General features: G+C 52.0%; 1 protein-coding gene and 1 pseudogene across 2 annotated transcripts; both read left to right on the top strand.

The window, feature by feature from the left end:
* The first annotated feature begins 8235 nt into the window (after nt 1–8235).
* Nucleotides 8236–14733, top strand: IHH (Indian hedgehog signaling molecule). 2 transcript variants are annotated; one of them, XM_019741749.2, is made up of 3 exons: nt 8236–8936; nt 11340–11601; nt 13327–14733. In XM_019741749.2, exons 1-3 carry the CDS (start codon nt 8625–8627, stop codon nt 13983–13985), a joined length of 1233 nt encoding a protein of 410 aa, XP_019597308.1. In that variant the 5' UTR covers nt 8236–8624; the 3' UTR covers nt 13986–14733. The 2 variants fall into 2 exon arrangements, with proteins under 2 accessions (XP_019597308.1, XP_074169605.1); XM_074313504.1 differs by lacking the exon at nt 8236–8936 and adding an exon at nt 9219–10265.
* Nucleotides 14734–16650: 1917 nt separating this feature from the next.
* LOC109452655 (large ribosomal subunit protein eL31) lies at nt 16651–17168 on the top strand (annotated as a pseudogene).
* Nucleotides 17169–18602: the final 1434 nt, after the last annotated feature.

Raw genomic sequence — 18602 nt, 5'->3', positions numbered from 1 at the left:
TATTGGAGGAACAGGAAGGCACTGGTTAGGGGAAAGGGAGGTGGCAATAAGGATTTCTGCTTGATTAGTAACGTCATATAACAGCAATACAAATAACAATGCTCTGGCGATGCATAAAGGTGATGCTAATACACCCACTTGAGTGGTTTTCTGGTAGTGGTGACATCCATTATGTTTCTCTCTTTAGTGAATTAAATGTAGCAGGATAATTTACATAATTAGAAAGAAGCACAGAGCAGTGTCTGGATTGTGCTTAAGGGGGAAACGAACACGGAGATATGCTCAGCAAAAGGCAGAGGACATGCCTCTTGCTAACCAGGGCGCCTGGTTTGTGCAGTGGCCAACTTCGAGTTTGTACTGGGCCGTGATGCACCCAGGAGGCACCGGTCACAAGTTGCAGCCACACTGTTTTTTGGAGGTGTCACCAGTCAATGAGGTGAAGTACAGTGAGGCCCCAGCTCCAGCACCGTGCACTATTGAATGGTCAAAGTGTACGCGCATTTTTAGAATTTGAAGAATGAAACAGCAGAACTGTGCCAAACGAAACTATATTTACTTAATCTGTCCATATAGGGTGGGGATGGAGAAACAACAAAGAGCACTTGATGTTTCTCACCTCGGGTGCTATGTGATAATTCAGGGACTGGCATGGCACCTGTGGGTCATTCATCAAAGCCATTTTAAAGCAGGGACTGCTTGGTGGTAGCTAAGCTTCCTTCCCACCAGAAAGATATCTGGAAAATAGTTCCTGGGAGTGAGACTCTAGTATGTATGCTTCTGGATAGGAATCTCAAAACTAACTTAATGGCAGTCATCAAATGGAATGGAAGCAGGTATGAAACTGACATCACAATGATCTAAAGATGATGGAAAACATTTTGACAGGTAAACAACTTGGATAACTAGTGGGAAGAGTTCAATGGGAAGTAAGAGCCCCAAGATGAAGCAGCAGAGAATGAACCATACTACTGACCACGCGGGGGAAGTAAGACACCAAGTTGGTTGGTTAAACCTTATACTGTACGTGGGCTTGAACTGCAAATGGGAACATCCCACAGGAAAATCCTAGGTCAAAGGAATTCAAAGTAATGGCACACGTTTGTAGGAAATGTGTTGGGAATGAGACTGAAAACCCCATATTCAACAAGAAACAGGAATCATTAAACATGCATTTACTCAAGCCATATACACATATATATATATCAAATGCTTACTCACTAGCATCCCCACCAATGGGCATTACGCCACATCCATACATTATGTATATACATTATATACATGCATACATATTTATGGCCACAAAGACATAGCTCCCGCTTTCAGGGAACCTACAATCTGAAGATGATAGTAAAAGGATAGATTTTTTTTCCCCAAATTTTTCAAGTGTATGAAGTAGAAAAGGGAGAGCCATGACTATGTATCTCTTTTAAAAAGTTTAAAAGAATTGTGTGTATAAATACTGTTTTGTTACCTGCTTTTACTTAACTATGTTGTGTCCATATTTACATGTCAATACATAAATCTCTGAAGGGTAAATTACCTTCTCTCTGAGCTTTATAAAAAGATTGAAAAACACCCTCACCATCAGAGTGTAGAAAGTCAAGCTTACTCCATTTTCTCCCCAAGCTTCATCTAAGATCACGCTGGTCTCCTTGCTGTTTCTCCAATATGCAAGCATGGTAGGGCCTTACTCTAGGTAGTTTTCTCTGCCTAGAATGCTCTTCCCCCCGATATCCCCTTAGTTGAAGCCCTCACCTCTTTCAGGTCTTTGCTTAAGTCACACCTTCTCAATGAGGCTTCCACTGACCCCCCCACTTAGCAGAAGCACCTGCCTCCTTACCTCACACGCTCTCCCCACAAGCTGGCTGCACTCCCAATTCTTTTATCCCGTTTTATGTTTTGTGCTCAGAGTCCTTCCTTATTCCTTTCTAGCACACTATATAATTTTATTTATTTTTATACTTATTTTTAATGGTCTGTTTCCCCAGTGCCTCCCCAGTAGAATAAAGCTCCATCAGGGCAGGAATCTTTGTTTGTTTATTTTTATTGTTCTCACATCCACCACCTGGAACAGTGCCTAGTACTTAGTAAGTGCTCAAAAATAGTTGTTGATTGAATAAACGAAGACAGATTGATCTCTCACGCACACACACATGTGCACGTATACACACAACTGTTCACACCAGCTGTATCTCGAAGTGGTTTGAGAAATTTGTGGGTATAGATGAATGTAATCTTTTTTTGTTTGCAGCAACCAGTTGTAAGGTGAGAATGGGGGTTAAATACCATTTTGTTAGCTATAACCCTAATGGAATGAATTTATCATTTTGCAGAAACTAAGAATATAAGCTATTTAAAAGCAAATGACTGAATACCTTCTTTCTGTGGCTACAGGTCCCCAGCTTGCTCAAGGTGCTCTCTCTACCAAGAGAGACTGGTAAGAGAGTGTGAGTGGGCAGGTACAAACTCTCTTACAGGACACTGACAGGCATGTCAGGAGTGTGTCACTTGAATGTTAGGAGTAGTATCCCCCTCCTCCTTTGCTGAACATTTATTGGACTGTTTTCCAAGATGCTTTTTAAGCAACAAATCTCTTCCCAAATAGAGACACTGGAGTGGAAGTAACACCATTCGTTAGTAAACACATTGTTATCCATTTACAGAAATGTGTTTATTTTTACAAATGTCTTTCTGTCTATAAGAGTGTCTCACAATCTTTAGTCTCTGACTTGAGAGGAAAGCACACTCTCTTTGTAACTAATTCTGCTGCCTTTTCCTACCCTTTCGAAGTCATCAAAGCAAGGTCTTTATTGCTTGAATCTCTCTGAAGTGCCTTGTAATGAGCTTATTGTTTGGGCAAAGGTAACTTGACATTCCCATTTCTAATCAATAGCTAGCTTTCAAAGCATTGTTACTTTTGAGTGGCTCCAAACGCATTCTGCACTCATCTGAGGCTTGCAAGACAGGTATGCTTCCATATCTGCATCTAGCTACATTTGGTGGAGTTGCTAACCTCTTCAAAAAATCCACAATAGAAGTCAGAGTGAGCCCAACCAGTCAGAGAAGTGGTCAGTCAAACAGAGTATGAGGTCTTAAAAGCCCAAGATGAAGATAATGGAAGAGTGGCCTAGATTTAGAGAGAAAATAAGTGACTGGAACGAAGGTCAACAACACAGCATGTTTGTCCCAGGAATCACTCACCAAGAAACTGGATTATTATGGCGTCAAACAGGCCCGGATTCCAACTCACAAGCTCTGAACCTCAACTTCTCCTTCGTAAAATGAAGGTAATGGTGTCAACTTCATAAGGTTCATGAAGGTTACATCAGATAAAACATTAGGTTTTCTCCCCTTTACTAGAGCATCCAACTTGGCTTGTCATTATTACGAGTGCCATCATCTTTGCTTGGGCCACTGGCCTTTCCTGAGAACCCTCTTCATTCTTTGCTCCTTCAGAACTGATGTCTCCAAGAAGTCTAACCTGGCTCAGCGTGGCTTATTTCCATATTCTTCTAGACCAAGTTCATCTTACCTATTAACCTGTCTAATTTAAGATGCATTAGTTGGTACTCATTTATAAATGAGTGGCATTCATGGCTTTGTAACTGCCTTTGATTTTCACGATTTATTTTTAAGGTTAAATAGTAAATTCCTGGAGGATAAAAACTGTGTCTTTTACTTTTCTGTTTGCCTTCTGTATCCTTATGTGCCTATTATACTAGTGTGCAGAAAGCAGATGGTCCCTAATAGAAAGAAGTAGCGCCTCCTACTACAGCTACTACCCCCACTACTGTCTTGGGGCACACGTATGTGAACATCTTGATGTTTTCCCCTAGAAGGCTAATAGGAATCAGAACTGTGGCTGCCACTAGTGAACCCAGAAGCAAATAAAAATGAGTTATACCTGAGATTTATACTTTACAGCTTATATTTTAACCCTCTCAACAACCCTATGAGGTAGGTGGTATTAATTTTCACTTTATAGATGAGAAAACAAAAATTCAGAGAAGTCGAGTGACTTGTTCAAGGCCACGCAGTAGAAGGTATCAAAGGATGTGTTCAGGCACAGATCTGCCAACTTCAGGCCTAGTGCTCTTTCTACTGAGCCAAGGTTGCCATGCACTGCGTCATTGGAAGATATTGGACTAACTACATTCCTGAAACTTGTTTGGTTGTGGCTCAGTACCCATAGATTTAGAGCAGGACTCATCTGGTCAAGTGGCAGGATTAGGAGGAAAAAAGGTGTAGCTGATTAGGCAGTATAGACCTACACAGTATGTTTGTACGTGTGCATACGTACGAGGTCTGACAAGGTCACGAACTTGTTGAAACGACGTTGCTAACCTTTTTTGATATCAGAGGGATTATTCATTATGAATTTGGACAAACAGTTAACCAAGTTTTCTATTTGGAAGTGCTGAAAAGGCTGCGTGAAAAAGTTAGGTGACCTGAACTTTTCGCCAGCAATTCATGACTCTTGCATCACGACAATGCACCAGCTCACACGCCACTGTCTGTGAGGAAGTTTTTAAGCCAATAAACAAATCACTGTATTGGAACACCCTCCCTACTCTCCTGATCTGGCCCCCAATGGCTTCTTTCTTTACATGAAGATAAAAAAAAAATACTGAAAGGAAGACATTTTGATGACATTCAGGACATCAAGTGTAATACAATGACAGCCCTGATGTCCAGTCCAGAAAAAGAATTCCAAAATTGCTTTGAAGGGTGGACTAGGCGCTGGCATAGGTGCATAGCTTCCCAAGGGGAGTACTTCGAAGGTGACCATAGTAATATTCAGCAATAAGGTATGTAGCACTTTTTCTAGGATGAGTTCGTGAACTTAATTGTCTGACCTTTGTATTTACACGTACATATGCACATATGTATATATAAATATATCACTATAAGTACACTAGATTTGTACTATAGCGTTAAATTCAAGATTGACTAAGATACTAATGTGGTAGTGTACAAATGTTTAAATGGTCAGGTTCTATGGTGTATTTTCCTCCCTTTCCTTCTGACCTATTTTTCCAATGTTTACTCTTATAAACAAAAAAAATCATATTATCCAAAGAAATCAATTTTACCGGGTTCTTTTCCAAATAGAGATGATTGAGGGGTGCAAGAGCTCTAAAAGTGAGAGAAGAAAAGTGATTTTACTAACTGGCCCAGAACTCAGATGTAGGGTGCCCTGATCAGGTTCTGTCACTGCTGCTCCGACCCCAGGCCTTTGGTGCCTCCAGGGTGGCAAACCTCAGTTCTCCAGTTTTCTTGTTGGCAAGAGCCTGACAGTGACCAGGAAAAGAAGCAGACTTTGTTTGAGAGGTCTAACAGATTGGCCCAATTCAAAAGCTGCCCTTCATTTTCTGAACAGCTAAGAACAATAGGCAGTTTCTGACCAGGGTGCTTAGGCCCCAACTTGGATTAAAAGTGCTCCAGTGTCATTGCTGCAGAAATTATGATGCTTCTGATCTCTACCTTCTTCTCCCCCTTCCTCCACTGAAGGAGACTGGACTAAATTTGAGCTGCAGGTCTTGAACCACCATTGTGTTCTGAGAAAAGACTATAGCTTTGGAATAAAAAAAGCTCTGGGTTCAAATCTTCACAGTGGGACTGCAGGCAAGTTACTTTATTTCTAGAGCGCTGGAGTTGTAGATTTGGACAATGAGAATGATAATTGCTGCGCACAGAGGGTTATTGTGAACATTTATGAAGTGCTTAAAGCACCTGTCATAGAGCGAAGACTTGATCAATGGCAGCCCCCATCTGCTTCTCCCAGTACACACCCCTGCTCCTAAACCAGCCAGGCCGAGGAGGGTCTAGATTTAGTGGAGCACAATCTAAACCAAAAAGGTTGTGCAGCTGTAAAAGCACCCTTATGCAAAGCTCCATCAGCACTACATAAGTAATTCTTCTTTGACGCTGATCCCGAGTTTCCCCAAAGATTGGTATTCAAGAGGATCACAGTTTAAGAGGAGAAATGAGAGGGAGAATGGCAGTTAATAAATGGTTATAAATTAGAGCCTCTGAGAGAATCTTAAATTGTCTTTCACTGAAGAAAAGAAGATTGAAAGTGAATCTAACAACTCTTTAAGACCACGCGTAGGAGATCTAAGCAGCAGAACGGGCCCTAGGTGCTAAGGCCAGAAAGAAGAAAGAAGCTGATTTTGCATTAGAAAGGGAGGGAGAAGGAAAGAAAGATTGAACTTAAGGCAAAACTTGTTTAGAAAATGATTATACAAGACTTGGATGGGTGACTATGGAAGCCTATGGATTTTCTCTTTTGAAACTCCGTAAAAACAGGGAGCCCGTTCGTCTGGGAGACTACTGACCTAGCTGCGTGGTCTGCCCCAGAAATCTGAGCAGGAAATAGGGAGGGGGTGGGGACTATTGCAGGGATAGTTCTTGAACCCTGGAAAACATAAGTTAAAGCCCTTTGAAAGCTTTCAAGGAAAAGAAACAACATTAGAGTGAGCTGTGACTCAGAGACCTAGAATCCGAATGTTAATATAAGGAGTGGGGCATGGGGAGAAAGTGTGGGCAAAGAGGAAAAAAGGAACAATCCTCTTTGTTTCCAAGTGACAGTCGCCACTCCACTCCTGGTGGGGCCATCCTAAATTCCTTGCTGTGGGCCTGTTTCCCTCTGTGTCATATGAAGTGCTTGGGTTAAGCACTCTCTTGAGTCCCTTCCAATTCTGAATTTGCGTTCACCAAATCCATCCAGAGAAATGTGAGCACCTCTGGGAAAAGCCACCTCAACACCACACCGAGGTTGCACTGGGTGAGGGGGTGCCGCACAGACGGCCAATACATCTGCTCTGGAGTAAGACACCAGGGGTTGAATCCCTCTGGCTCCTTAGCCAGGAGCACGTTACTTATCCTCCCAAATCTTCATTTTTAACATGGGGATAATAGCATATTTGGGGTTGTGAGTTTAAATTAGATAATGCAAGTAGAATATTTGGTATAATAGTATGTACCGGTAATAGTTTCCATTTATTGGGCACATAAGTATCAATAATATGATACCTATTGTATTGATAGTCTTGGAAAGAGAATTTTTTAACCTTTGAATTTCTCACCCTTTTATTTCTATCTTTATTGATTTTGTAGACTACATTGCTGCCAAATCTATACGTTGCTTGTAGTGTTAGTCGTGTTTGTTTCGTTTTGTTTTTTTAAACAAACTTGCCTTTTCTTGTTTTAGAAAAATGAAACCTAATTCATTCAGCTTTCTTGAATGGCATATTAAAAACCCATGTTTACTTCTCCAGCTGCCTCTACATAGTCTCTGTCCTTGTTAATTTGTAAAGTAGAACTAAGACAGTAATTATTTAGCAGCTCCTGTACGCCACCCGCCACCGGCTTTGAATTTTTCTTTTTTTTTCATCCTTAGCCAGCCCCTATCACTGAGATCTGCGCTGCTGCTCTTTGACGTTGCCAAGCGGGTTGCTCGTGTATTTTGTCGACATCACCATTTTCCCTGCTCTTCTCTCGCTACACCTGGGCTTGTCCCTTTGCAATTTCATCTTGTTCCTTTTAACAGTGTTTCCAATTCAAAATCCCCGACTGACTCTTCTAAGGCTGGTCGCCCCACTCCCAGCTTCACGCCCGGCAGCCGTGGGATGTGCGCCGGGTTGATACAGAATCCAGCTCCACCAGGCTGAGAGGGCGCGTCTCCCGGGCGAGGGTGGGGCACCAGGTTACTAGCGGCCTCCTGTCTTTTGGGTTTACTTCCCCGCAGGGCACACCGTAGGCGGCTGTGCGGTCCGGCCACTGCCCCCCGCCCCTCGCGTCCGGCCGCGCCGTGGGTTGCGGTCGCTGTGGGGGTGGCAGCTCCTGTCAGGGAGGTTTGCGCCTGGCGAGGCACCCCGGAGCCGCGGGGAACCCAAAGGCGAGGCCAAGGCGGGGTGGGGCGCGTCCGGGAGGGGAGGGCAAACTCAGGCAGTGCTGGGGGCGCCGAGGGCAGCGGGCGGGCGGGCGGACGCGCGGCGGAGGAGCGAGCGGGACGAGGGCTGGCTAGTGCCGGGGCCGCCCGCCCGAGGGGGAGGAGGCTGTGCTGCCCTTGTTGCAGGTTCGCTGTCGAGCGCACAGGAGGCAGGGACATGGGTAGGGTGCGGTCTGCGCGGGGCGCGAGCCCGGATCTCTTCCATTTCCCCTCTCACTCGGCCCCGGGCTGCGCCGCAGACGGCAGCAGCTCCCGCTCCGCCCGAGCCGCCTGACCGCCGGGCCAGGGTGCTAACCGCGGGGCCCGCCAGCCCGCCGGCCGGGCCAGCCCAGCCCAGCCCGGCGGCCCGCAGCCCCGCCGCCCGCCGCCCCCCGCCGCCGCCGCGTTGCCAAAACAAACGGGCCGGCCTATTTATTGGCGGCCGGCGAGCCGGGCAGCTCAGAGTCGAGGCGCCGAGGGGGACAGCGCGCCGCCACCAACCAGGGCCCTGGGCCCCCGCCCCGCACCTGAGTCCCACCGGCCCTGCGCTGCGCCGCGCAGCTCATGGCGCCCCCACCTGGAGCCCCCTGGAGCCACCCGGACGTCTGAACCCCCGCAGCGCCCGGGTCGACTCTCCCACCCATCAGCCCACCAGGCGCCCTCGCCCACCGCTCTCCCAGGCTCCCTGGCCATGTCTCCCGCCCGGCTCCGGCCCCGCCTGCGGTTCTGCCTGCTCCTGCTGCTGCTGCTGGTGCCGGCGGCGCGGGGCTGTGGGCCGGGCCGGGTGGTGGGCAGCCGCCGGCGGCCGCCGCGCAAGCTCGTGCCGCTCGCCTATAAGCAGTTTAGCCCCAACGTGCCCGAGAAGACCCTGGGCGCCAGCGGGCGCTATGAAGGCAAGATCGCGCGCAGCTCTGAGCGCTTCAAGGAGCTCACCCCCAACTACAATCCCGACATCATCTTCAAGGACGAGGAGAACACGGGCGCCGACCGCCTCATGACCCAGGTGAGCGCTACCCGCCCTCGCAGGGCGCTGCCGCCGAAGCACTGCCACCTGTCCGGCCCTACCCGCCCCCCTGGCACCTTTTCTCAATTGGCTGGCACGCCCCCTGGCACCTGCCCCTCTCGCCAAGCCCGGCTGCCTCCTGCCCGAGATGGGCTGGCCAGGGGTCCCGGCGGGAGAGTCGGCATCCCGGAGCCCGCGGGGGGCTATGAGAAGAGCTCCTCGCTGAGCAGCGCCACAGCCCAGCGGGTTGGCGGCGGTCCCTCTGCCCTGGAGCTCTAGCAGCTCGGGTCAGAGGCGGCACCCGGAGGTACTTCGCCCCGGCTGCCTCCTGCGCCTCTGGTACCCACACGGTCCCTAGCGGCCTAACCCCACGCAAGGCTGCGCCCCTTTCATTTCGAAGCCATTCGGCACCCCGAGGCGAAGAAGCTCCCGGCGCGAAGGGCCCCATGGCCTTTCCTCCACGCGCGCTCTTGGTTCGCTGCGCTGCCCCCTCCTGGAGCAGCGTCCCGACGGGTTCTGGGGTTAAGGAACAGCGAGGAAGGCGGAGGTGGGAAAGGGAACTTGTCGGGTGAGCCCACGTGTCTGTTCAGAGCTTAGTGGTGCAGCTGCGGTTGAAGGGTGGGGAGCCGGGGCCTTCGGGCTTTGGGACAGAACTTGGGCGATTCCTGGGCTTGGTGGCGGGGATGGGGAGGATTGGAAGAGAGGATCTGGGATGCCGGCGGCAGGGAGCAGAGCTAAAGCTAGTCTCTTGCGTGCTCTCAACAGGACCTGTGCTCAGCCCAACGCCGGTGGGGGTGGGGTGGGGCAACCTCTCTTCTCTGCAACCCCAGTCCGCAAGGCACGAGATCTACGCTACGTCCCCTTCCTCATTGGTATCCCAGGGACTTCTCCTGCAGGCAGGCAGCTCGCGTTCTAGGTGCTTTAGGAAAAGCAGCTAGACCTTCAGCATGCGCCCTGGCGCGGGGGCTGGCCGGCCAGTGTCGGGGCGAAGGTTGGCTGGTGGCCTGGCCGGGCCGGGCCGGGCGCGGAGGAATGCAGATAAGGACCCGGGCCGCGGGCTGGGCAATCATTGACAGCGCGCGCCCCGGCTCTGGACCCGAGGAAGGAGGGTGGTGGCGGGGGAGAGAGGGGCGGGGAGCAGGGGCCCGCGGCCTGACATTAGGTGGGGGGCTAGAAGTCTGGAGGCAAGAGCATGCGGAGCTCCCTTCCGGGGCAGTGAGCGCCTCAGCTAGGCTGCTAGCCAGGGAGCCGGGCCTTCGGTTGTGGACGCTGTTGGCTCCTGGGAGACCGAGTCCAAGGGTCTGTGGGGCCGAGCTCTGCGGAGTGGGGGTAGGTTGAGACATGGGCTGCCCACACCTGGTGACACCTCGCATTTCAGAGTCAAAGACTGTGGAAGGGTCCCCTCCCCCCAGTCAACTGCAGGGTCCCTTGGGCTGCAGGCACGCGGGGAGTCAGCACAGACAGGTGGTCTCTCCCGTAATTCCCTTGGGTCGCGGCTCTACTCTCACCCCATGTAAGGCGGAGCGTGGAGCCGGCTCCCTGAGATCAGAAGCTGGGTTTCTCATGTCCCTTCCCAGATAGGGGCAGCGCAGAGGTGCGGAGGGCTCTGGGTTCAGGGAGGATGTTGCGTGGGATTATCAACTACGCCGCGACCCTTGTAGGGGGAGACGCTTCTGGTCGCCCTCCATCGCGAGCCAGGCCCGGAGCTGGGCTTTCCACCAGCTTCTGGTTCCAGGGCTGCCGAATCCCAGGCAGGGGTGCGGGCGGGTTTTGGATAATAAGAGGGTCCCAGCAGGAATGCTTTGTGGCCCCCGACGGATCCAGGCAGGCCCGGATTCCCTTCCACACACCCCCACGCTACTGGGGCTCCGCACCTGCCGTGCCTCCAGGGCCGGTGTGGCCGGGCCTCAGCCCTGAGGCTACGGTGACACCTACTGGGCACCTCCGGCCTTACACGCCTAGAAGGCCAGCCGCAGGCAGTTGGCTCGCTACCACCCCCACCCTCCAGGTAGCGAGCAGTCCCTGGTCTCCAGTGCCTCGGTGAGACAGAAGAAATAGGCGCGGTGTAGCCAGGTCTGTGGAGGAATCGTTACTCCGAGCGGGGGAGGGAGCGCACAGGAGGGAGGGGCCACTTATGAGAGAAGGGAGTCCCAAGGGTGCAGGACTTGACGCGCCCTCCTGATTTGTGGCGCCACCATGCGGTCCAGGTCCCTGGGGCAGCCGGATTCTAGAAAAGAAGGAAGCAAGTTAGGGCTCTCTGTTCCTGAGAGAGGGACAGAGCACCCTCCCCGGTTTCCCAACTGCAGTGGGAAGAGACCAGTGGGAGAGACCAGCGTGAGGCTGCTCCTTCATCTGTATGCGCGGGCCAGCTCTTTCCCCTAACTCCGTGCTTTCCTCTCGCAGCGCTGCAAGGACCGCCTGAACTCTCTGGCCATCTCGGTGATGAACCAGTGGCCCGGCGTGAAACTGAGGGTAACCGAGGGCTGGGACGAGGACGGTCACCACTCGGAGGAGTCTCTACACTACGAGGGCCGCGCAGTGGACATCACCACGTCGGACCGCGACCGCAATAAATACGGACTGCTGGCGCGCTTGGCAGTGGAGGCCGGCTTCGACTGGGTGTATTACGAGTCCAAGGCCCACGTGCATTGCTCCGTCAAGTCCGGTGAGCGGATGCCAGGGGACTGGGCCCGGGGCCGGGGCCGCAGGGCGTGGGCAGGAGGCGCAGGGCCCGCTGGGGCCGAGAAGGTGAAGAGACCGGCCAGGGGATGGAGGCGGGAACCCCGGGAAAGAGGACGTCAGCGGCGCTCCTCGCTTCTGCTTGTGACAGCCTGCACCTCCCGTGCCTGGTAGTGTCAATGGCAGGAGCCTAGGGAGACAGGGCCCTGTCCCAGCGCTGCTGGGTGCCGACCTTGAGGTCCACAGTCCAGAGCCTGCTGCAGGAGATGCAAGACAGAGCAAGCTGGACAGATGTGGAAGCCAGGCTGTGACAGAGACAGCCTCCCCACCCAGTGTGGTGCAGAACCGAGGCGGGATGGTGGGGCCTGGGCCAGGGTGTGCCCAGACACCAACATGCACCCCTGACCAGGAGCCAGGAGCCCACAGGTTCAGAACCCACAACTGGGCTGCAGGTCAGGCCCTTTAGGGCACCACCTATGCTCCTCCCAGGGGGCGCAGGCGTCCCCAGGCTCTCCCTCAGGGTCCTGAAACTGAACATTTTGGGGGCAAAGCCAGCCATGAGGGCCAGAATAAACAGAGTGGACTCAATAAAGTGGATTTTCCCAGATTTGCCGCCTTGTTGATCCGAATTGGCAGGCATAGGGGCCTCACCCCTCTTTCAAATCTTGTCAGTATCCCTGTCACCCACACTGAACCCAGTCACGGATGCTTCACATGGTTCCTGTGTGACGGCCAGACTGACTCCATAGGGCTGCAGGCTCAGCCCTCCACGCTGGCACCATGCAGTAGTCACACTTGCAGACCTGGCACACTGAGAACAGCCCTGCTTTTTACTCTTGCTGATCCCACCTGGGCCCACGGGGATGACCACATGACCCCTCCCTACCCTGCCCCTCAGCACTTTCCTGCCAATGGTATCTACTTCAAGTTACATCTACTCTTCACCTGCAAACACTGGCCTGGAGCCAGCTCCCCAAGTGGCCACTTCCATTCATTATTCCTGACCCCCAAATACTGTTCTCCATCCTACCAACTGATGCCACTGTGTCGTGTCCCTGCACAAGGACACACACATGAACTGAAGACAACAATTTCACCCTTCCCACTGAGCCAGGCTTCCCTGGAGTCTGTATTCACCCCACAGCTGGTCCTCCACCCACTTCTGTAGAGACTCCAATGGCCAGCACTGGCACAGAACTTGGTGTGTCAGTCTGAGAGGGAAATTTGTCTGATCAGGGGGAGTGTCTGATCAAGGGGTGAGAAATAATGGGACATCCAGACCCCAGAGGATCTAAGTGACTCTTCCTTCTCTATGAGGCTGCAGCTTTCTGGGTGTCAAGTCATAGCTGACCACAAACCACCACCTGGCTCAGCTGACCTCTGGCCCTCTGCTTCATAGCATTGTCAGGCTTGAGAGCAGATGGCGGGGGTGGGGGTCCACTTGGACTTCAGGAAGGCCCTTTCCTCCTCACTCACTGGAGCTACAATATGCTGCTCTGATTGGCAAATGATTAGACTGGGGAGGCGGGCAGAAGATCACATTGTGGGTTGGAGTGGGTTCAAGGCTGCATGGGAAGTGGGGGCAGGAGCCAAGATATGGTGATGGGGCCTCTTTGGGAGCAAGAGGAGCTCTGGCTGGGCTGGGGAGGGGGGCTGTGACAGGAATCTGAGCTCCACAGCAGTAACCGCTTCATGCCCCTTCTTCCCACAGAGCACTCGGCTGCAGCCAAGACAGGTGGCTGCTTCCCTGCTGGAGCCCAGGTGCGCCTGGAGAGTGGGGCACGTGTGGCTTTGTCAGCCGTGAGGCCAGGAGACCGGGTACTGGCCATGGGGGAGGATGGGAAGCCCACCTTCAGCGACGTGCTCATTTTCTTGGATCGAGAGCCAGATAGGCTGAGGGCCTTCCAGGTCATCGAGACCCAGGACCCCCCGCGCCGCTTGGCACTCACGCCTGCCCACCTGCTCTTCACCGCCAACAATCACACAGAACCAGCAGCCCACTTCCAGGCCACATTTGCCAGTCAAGTGCAGCCTGGCCAGTATGTGCTGGTGGCTGGGATGCCAGGCCTGCAGCCGGCCCGAGTAGCGGCTGTCTCCACACACATCGCCCTCGGGGCCTATGCCCCGCTAACAAGGCACGGGACGCTGGTGGTAGAAGATGTGGTGGCCTCCTGCTTCGCGGCCGTGGCTGACCACCGCCTGGCTCAGTTGGCCTTCTGGCCCTTGCGACTATTTCACAGCTTGGCGTGGGGCAGCTGGACCCCGGGGGAGGGTGTGCACTGGTACCCCCAGCTGCTCTACCGCCTGGGACAGCTCTTGTTGGAAGAGAACAGCTTCCACTCGCTGGGCATGGCTGGGCCAGGGAGCTGAAAAGATCCCTCCACTGCCCTCCCGGAACTGCCCAACTGGATCCAAATGCCTCCCCGCCAGGAGGGTACTGGCCCTGTAAGGGACCTGAGCAGAGGGCACTGGATCCCACCACCTCTTCCACCACAGAGTTTTACCATTGTGACTTGACTGAGCAGTGCCAGCATCCCCCTCCCCCATCCTGGTGTAGTGACATTGCTGAAAGCTGAGCTGGCAAGGGGGGTGGTCTATCCTCCTATCCTATAGACCTCAAGGCTGGCACAGTGGGTCCCAACCCAGCCAGCTCTCTACAATTTTTTATACCTGCCTCCCCCAATGGGGAGGGCCCATTCCATCTGTCCGAGGCCCCGCTTTGGTGGGCTTGCACCTCAGTTGATGCTGCTAGATTCCCTGAGATCCAGCAGGGAGCTGGCTGGACTCAACACTGCCCGAAGCTGAGAAGGCTGCAGGATGGGGCCGCCATCCTGACCGTGACCTTCCTCCTTGGCCACACTCCTCGGGACACATCCAGAGACTGTTGCTGTCAGTGGACAGAGTTCTGTGTTCCAGCCAATGTGATCGTAGTGCCCGGGACCAAGGGAGTGGGTTGGATGTCCTGTCCACCCCTGCCCAGGCTAAGCTCCCTCACCCCTCCTCCGGTCAGTCTCCCCCACCTTATTTATTGGCACCGAGGGGGAAGCCCATGGGAGAGTTTTGGGGATGTCTTGGTCTTTTCTTCTTTTTTGTAATAAAAATTATTTAAGTTGTTAGAGCCCTAGAGTCCAGGATGCTGAGTGGGGTCCATACACGGAGCGTCTGGAGCCAGGGGTGGGCCTGTCCAGGTGTGCGCTCACTTTCTCCCAAGGACAAACCTCCAGCGCTCCCACCCCCTCTGCAGTCCCTTTGTTACCAGTAGCTCTGCAAAGTCCCAACAGAGAGCTGTGCTGTGTGGTAGGCCAGGCCTTAGCATGAGGACCCCAAGGTCAGCCTTAACACGGTTGGATGAGAGAAAAAAGTGAGGTCTAGTCCACGGTCATTTTGCTCATCTAGAACCACCTCTCGTGCTCTGTCTAGTCAAGGTGCTTTCCCTGCTTACTCTGGTCCTTCCTGGGGTCTGGCTTTCTAATTCTTCACTGTGGATAATGGGCTGTGGTAGGAAACTATTCTGGAGAGCTCACTGCCCTTGTGGCTCATTCTGACTTCTTGGATAAGTCAGGGGTCCTTTACTTAGCAGTTCTCAAACCCCAGAATCACCTGGGCAGCTCGTTGAAAAATGATTCTTGGTCTCATTTCCAAGATTTTGTTTTAATAGATCCAGAGCGAGGCCCAGGAACTTACTTTGACAAACACCCCAAACAGGGCAGATGGTCCACAGACCACACTTTGAGAAACATTGCTTAGTCTAGAGAAGGCCCAGTTTATTGCCCAAACAGCATGACCCTCTTCTTCGTTTTCTCTGGGTCTCTCTGTTCCAAAGCAGGTTTTCCTGCGCTCACTAGAGATCAGTTGAGATTCCCAGGCCCAGTGGTACAATTGGTAAATTTTTAGGAATTTCATGAGCCAGTTGAAATAGGCTAATGTGGGACTATTTACACCATGGAAATTGGGGTATGATACAAATTAACGTTCTTCCCACTGTGGAGAGCCAGTTGTTAGAGAGTACCACTGCCCAGGTCCTAGCCTTACACAGAGATTACTGTGTTGGGGGTGACTGTTCAGATTCTTACCTTCCCCACCCCCCACCTCCATGGAGGAAAACTCTAGAGAAAACTCCATTCCCTGGGGATTAAGTCATCTGGGGGGAAATAGGCCCCCACAGGCTGTAATGAATGATAACTGCTATCATTTAATGAAGACTCCATGTTGCCAGGCATTGTTCTAAGTGCTTTACACGAAGAACCAATTTAATTTTCATAACAACCCTACGTGGTATATACTATAATATTACGATTTTCCAGATGAGAACACAGAAACACAGGGAGGTTAGATAATTTGCCCAAGATTATGCAGCGAGTGATAGAAGCGGGATTTGAACCCATGCATCTGGCTCTCAGGCCCACTTTTTCTTTTAATTGAGGTAACATTGGTTAATAACATATAATTTTCATAACATTATAATTCAATATCTGTATACACTGTAGTGTGCTCACCACCGTAAGTTTAGTTTCCATCTGTCACCATACATTTGATTCCTCCTTACCCATTTTCCCCTCTCCCACTAAGGCCCACTGTTTTTACCACAAGATTTTCCCTTGGTGAACTTGGGTCCTCTCTGGAAGGTACTCTTAACATTTCAGGCCTAGAAATCTGCTTTGTTAGAACATCTAAAGTGGACTCATTGCTCTGTGGCAGACTCACGGACCAGGCTCACAGGAACCAGATGTCCATGAACTCATTTACAGTGAGAAACAAAAAGTCAAGATACTCTTGTCCACACATTTGCACATTCTCTCCCCTGTAGACATTCTGTGTGTGTGTGTGAGAGAGAGAGAGATGAAAAGAGAGAGAGAGAAAGAGAGACAGAGAGAGAGAGAGGCTCTTTCCTATGGAGCAGGGGAATGATGGTGGCTAGCTGCCTCTCCTACTGGGTCTGGGCACACTCTGTCCTGCAGACAGAGCCATTGGATATCCCCAGACCTTTCTATCCCAGATGGGCCTCCTCTGAAACCACATTCATTCTTCAGACAGAAGGCTGCAAAGGTTTAGAAAGAACTGTGTCTGAATTCAGCCCCTCAAAAGACCAAACTTGGGCTTTCCAACTTGGGCCCTGCAGGATGGCTCCCGCAAAGAAGGGTGGCAAGAAGAAGAAGTGCCATCAAGAAGGCAGTGACCAGAGAAGACACCATCGACATTCACAAGTGCATCCTTGGGGTGGGTTTCAAGAAGCGTGCCCCTCGGGCATTCAAAGAGATCCGGAAATTTGTCATGAAGGAGATGGGAACTCCAGATGTGCGCACTGACCCCAAAGCTGTCTGGGCCAGAGGAATGAGAAATGTCCCACACCGCATCCGGGTACAGTTGTCCAGAAAGCGTAAAGAGGATGAAGATTCACCAAATAAGCTCTATACGTTGGTTACCTACATACCTGTCACCACTTTCAAAAATCTACAAACAGTGCATGTGGATGAGAACTAACTGCTGATTGTCCAATAAAGTTATAAAACTGAAGAAGAAAAAAAAAAAGACCAACCTGGGGGTGGAGGTGGGGTCCTGCAGCTTTTCCGGGACTCCTGGGCCCAGATCTGAGGAGACTGTGCACGCAGGGAGACAAGGAGAGACATCCTGGAAAGCCATGCTCCTCCGCTGCAGTGGGGTGGCCCCCTCTCCCTCTCCCTGGAACTCAGCTCGCAGCATCCTCTCTGCACGATGCCAAGGTACAGAGGAAGGCTAACCATAGTGCCCAGGCCCAGGCAGCTATCGACCCAATGCCTGCCTCTCCTCTCGGGCCCACACTCCGTCCTCAAGGCTGCTGTATCCACAGCCGTGATCTTCATTCACCTGTTCAGTTAGGGTTTACTAAATCCCCCATGTCAGGCACCCTTGTGAGAGAAAGAGGCAGCCCCTGCTCTCAGTGAGCGGACGGTAGGGAGCAGCACGTGTGGCTGGATGTCCACACCAGGTGTTGAGTGTCGTGCCTGACGTCTTCACAGGGGCTAGCAGAGTGCTGCAGACAGACCGGGAACTATGAAGACTGGAGACAAGGCTCATGCAAGGAGGGCACGGAGGAGTTGGCATGGCAGGTGAGTCACGGAAGTGATCCAGGCTAAGGACACAGTAAATGCAAAGGCTTGAAGGCTTGAGGGATCCTGGGGGCTGGGAGGAACCACTATCAGGTCAGCATTGCAAAGCTGTTTGGTGCATGAGGGTTTGCAAAGCTGAGGCAGAGTTAGATTGCACAGAGCCTGGGTTCCATGCATTGGGACTTTATCCTGAGTGCCTAGAGGGTTTGAAGTCAGGGAAGCTCACAACTAGATTGTTTTAGAAAGCTCACCCGGCTGCAGAGTGCAGGACAGACCAGAGAAGGCAGCAATGGAAGTAGGGAGTCCATTTATTGGCGAGATAAGTTGGTGACCTGGACTGAAGAGGTGGCTGCGGTCAGAAAGAAGGTAATGGATTGTGGACATTTAGGCAGGAAAATGGGCAGAACTTGAAGCCTGTTTGGATGAACAGTGAGGGTGAGGAAAGGGCCCAAGTGAACTTCAGGTTTTTAAGCCTGAGATCCAGCTCCCCCATGCCCAGCGCCCGTGACCTTGGCCCTCCTGTGGCCTTAGTGTCTGCACCTGTAAGGCAGACGTGCAGGGCTTTCCTATATAGATGTCCTCTCGCCTCATTGCCCAGGGCTGGTCTACTTGAGTTCAAGGGACCTTTGCGACACTTGCTCTCTTTGTCTTTCCCCCAACACCAGAAGTGCATGGGGAAGAGACTCAGAGTAGGCCCTCACAGGCCAGTCCAGGCAAGACACAGGATGTGTGCCTAGTCCACAGTCTTCAGGGAGAGCTGGAGAGAGGGAGAACTGGAGTGTAAGGGTACAGGAGACAAAGTGGGGGAACCTCCTGGCTGTGAGGCCTTTGGAGCTGCCTGGACACACTGCCCTCCATATCGAGGCCACTGGACTCTGGCTCCCTGACTTGTCTGTGCTGA

The sequence above is a fragment of the Rhinolophus sinicus genome, linkage group LG01 (assembly GCF_036562045.2).
Source record: "Rhinolophus sinicus isolate RSC01 linkage group LG01, ASM3656204v1, whole genome shotgun sequence".
Taxonomy (NCBI): domain Eukaryota; kingdom Metazoa; phylum Chordata; class Mammalia; order Chiroptera; family Rhinolophidae; genus Rhinolophus; species Rhinolophus sinicus.
This window is presented reverse-complemented; position numbering and strand designations above follow the sequence as displayed.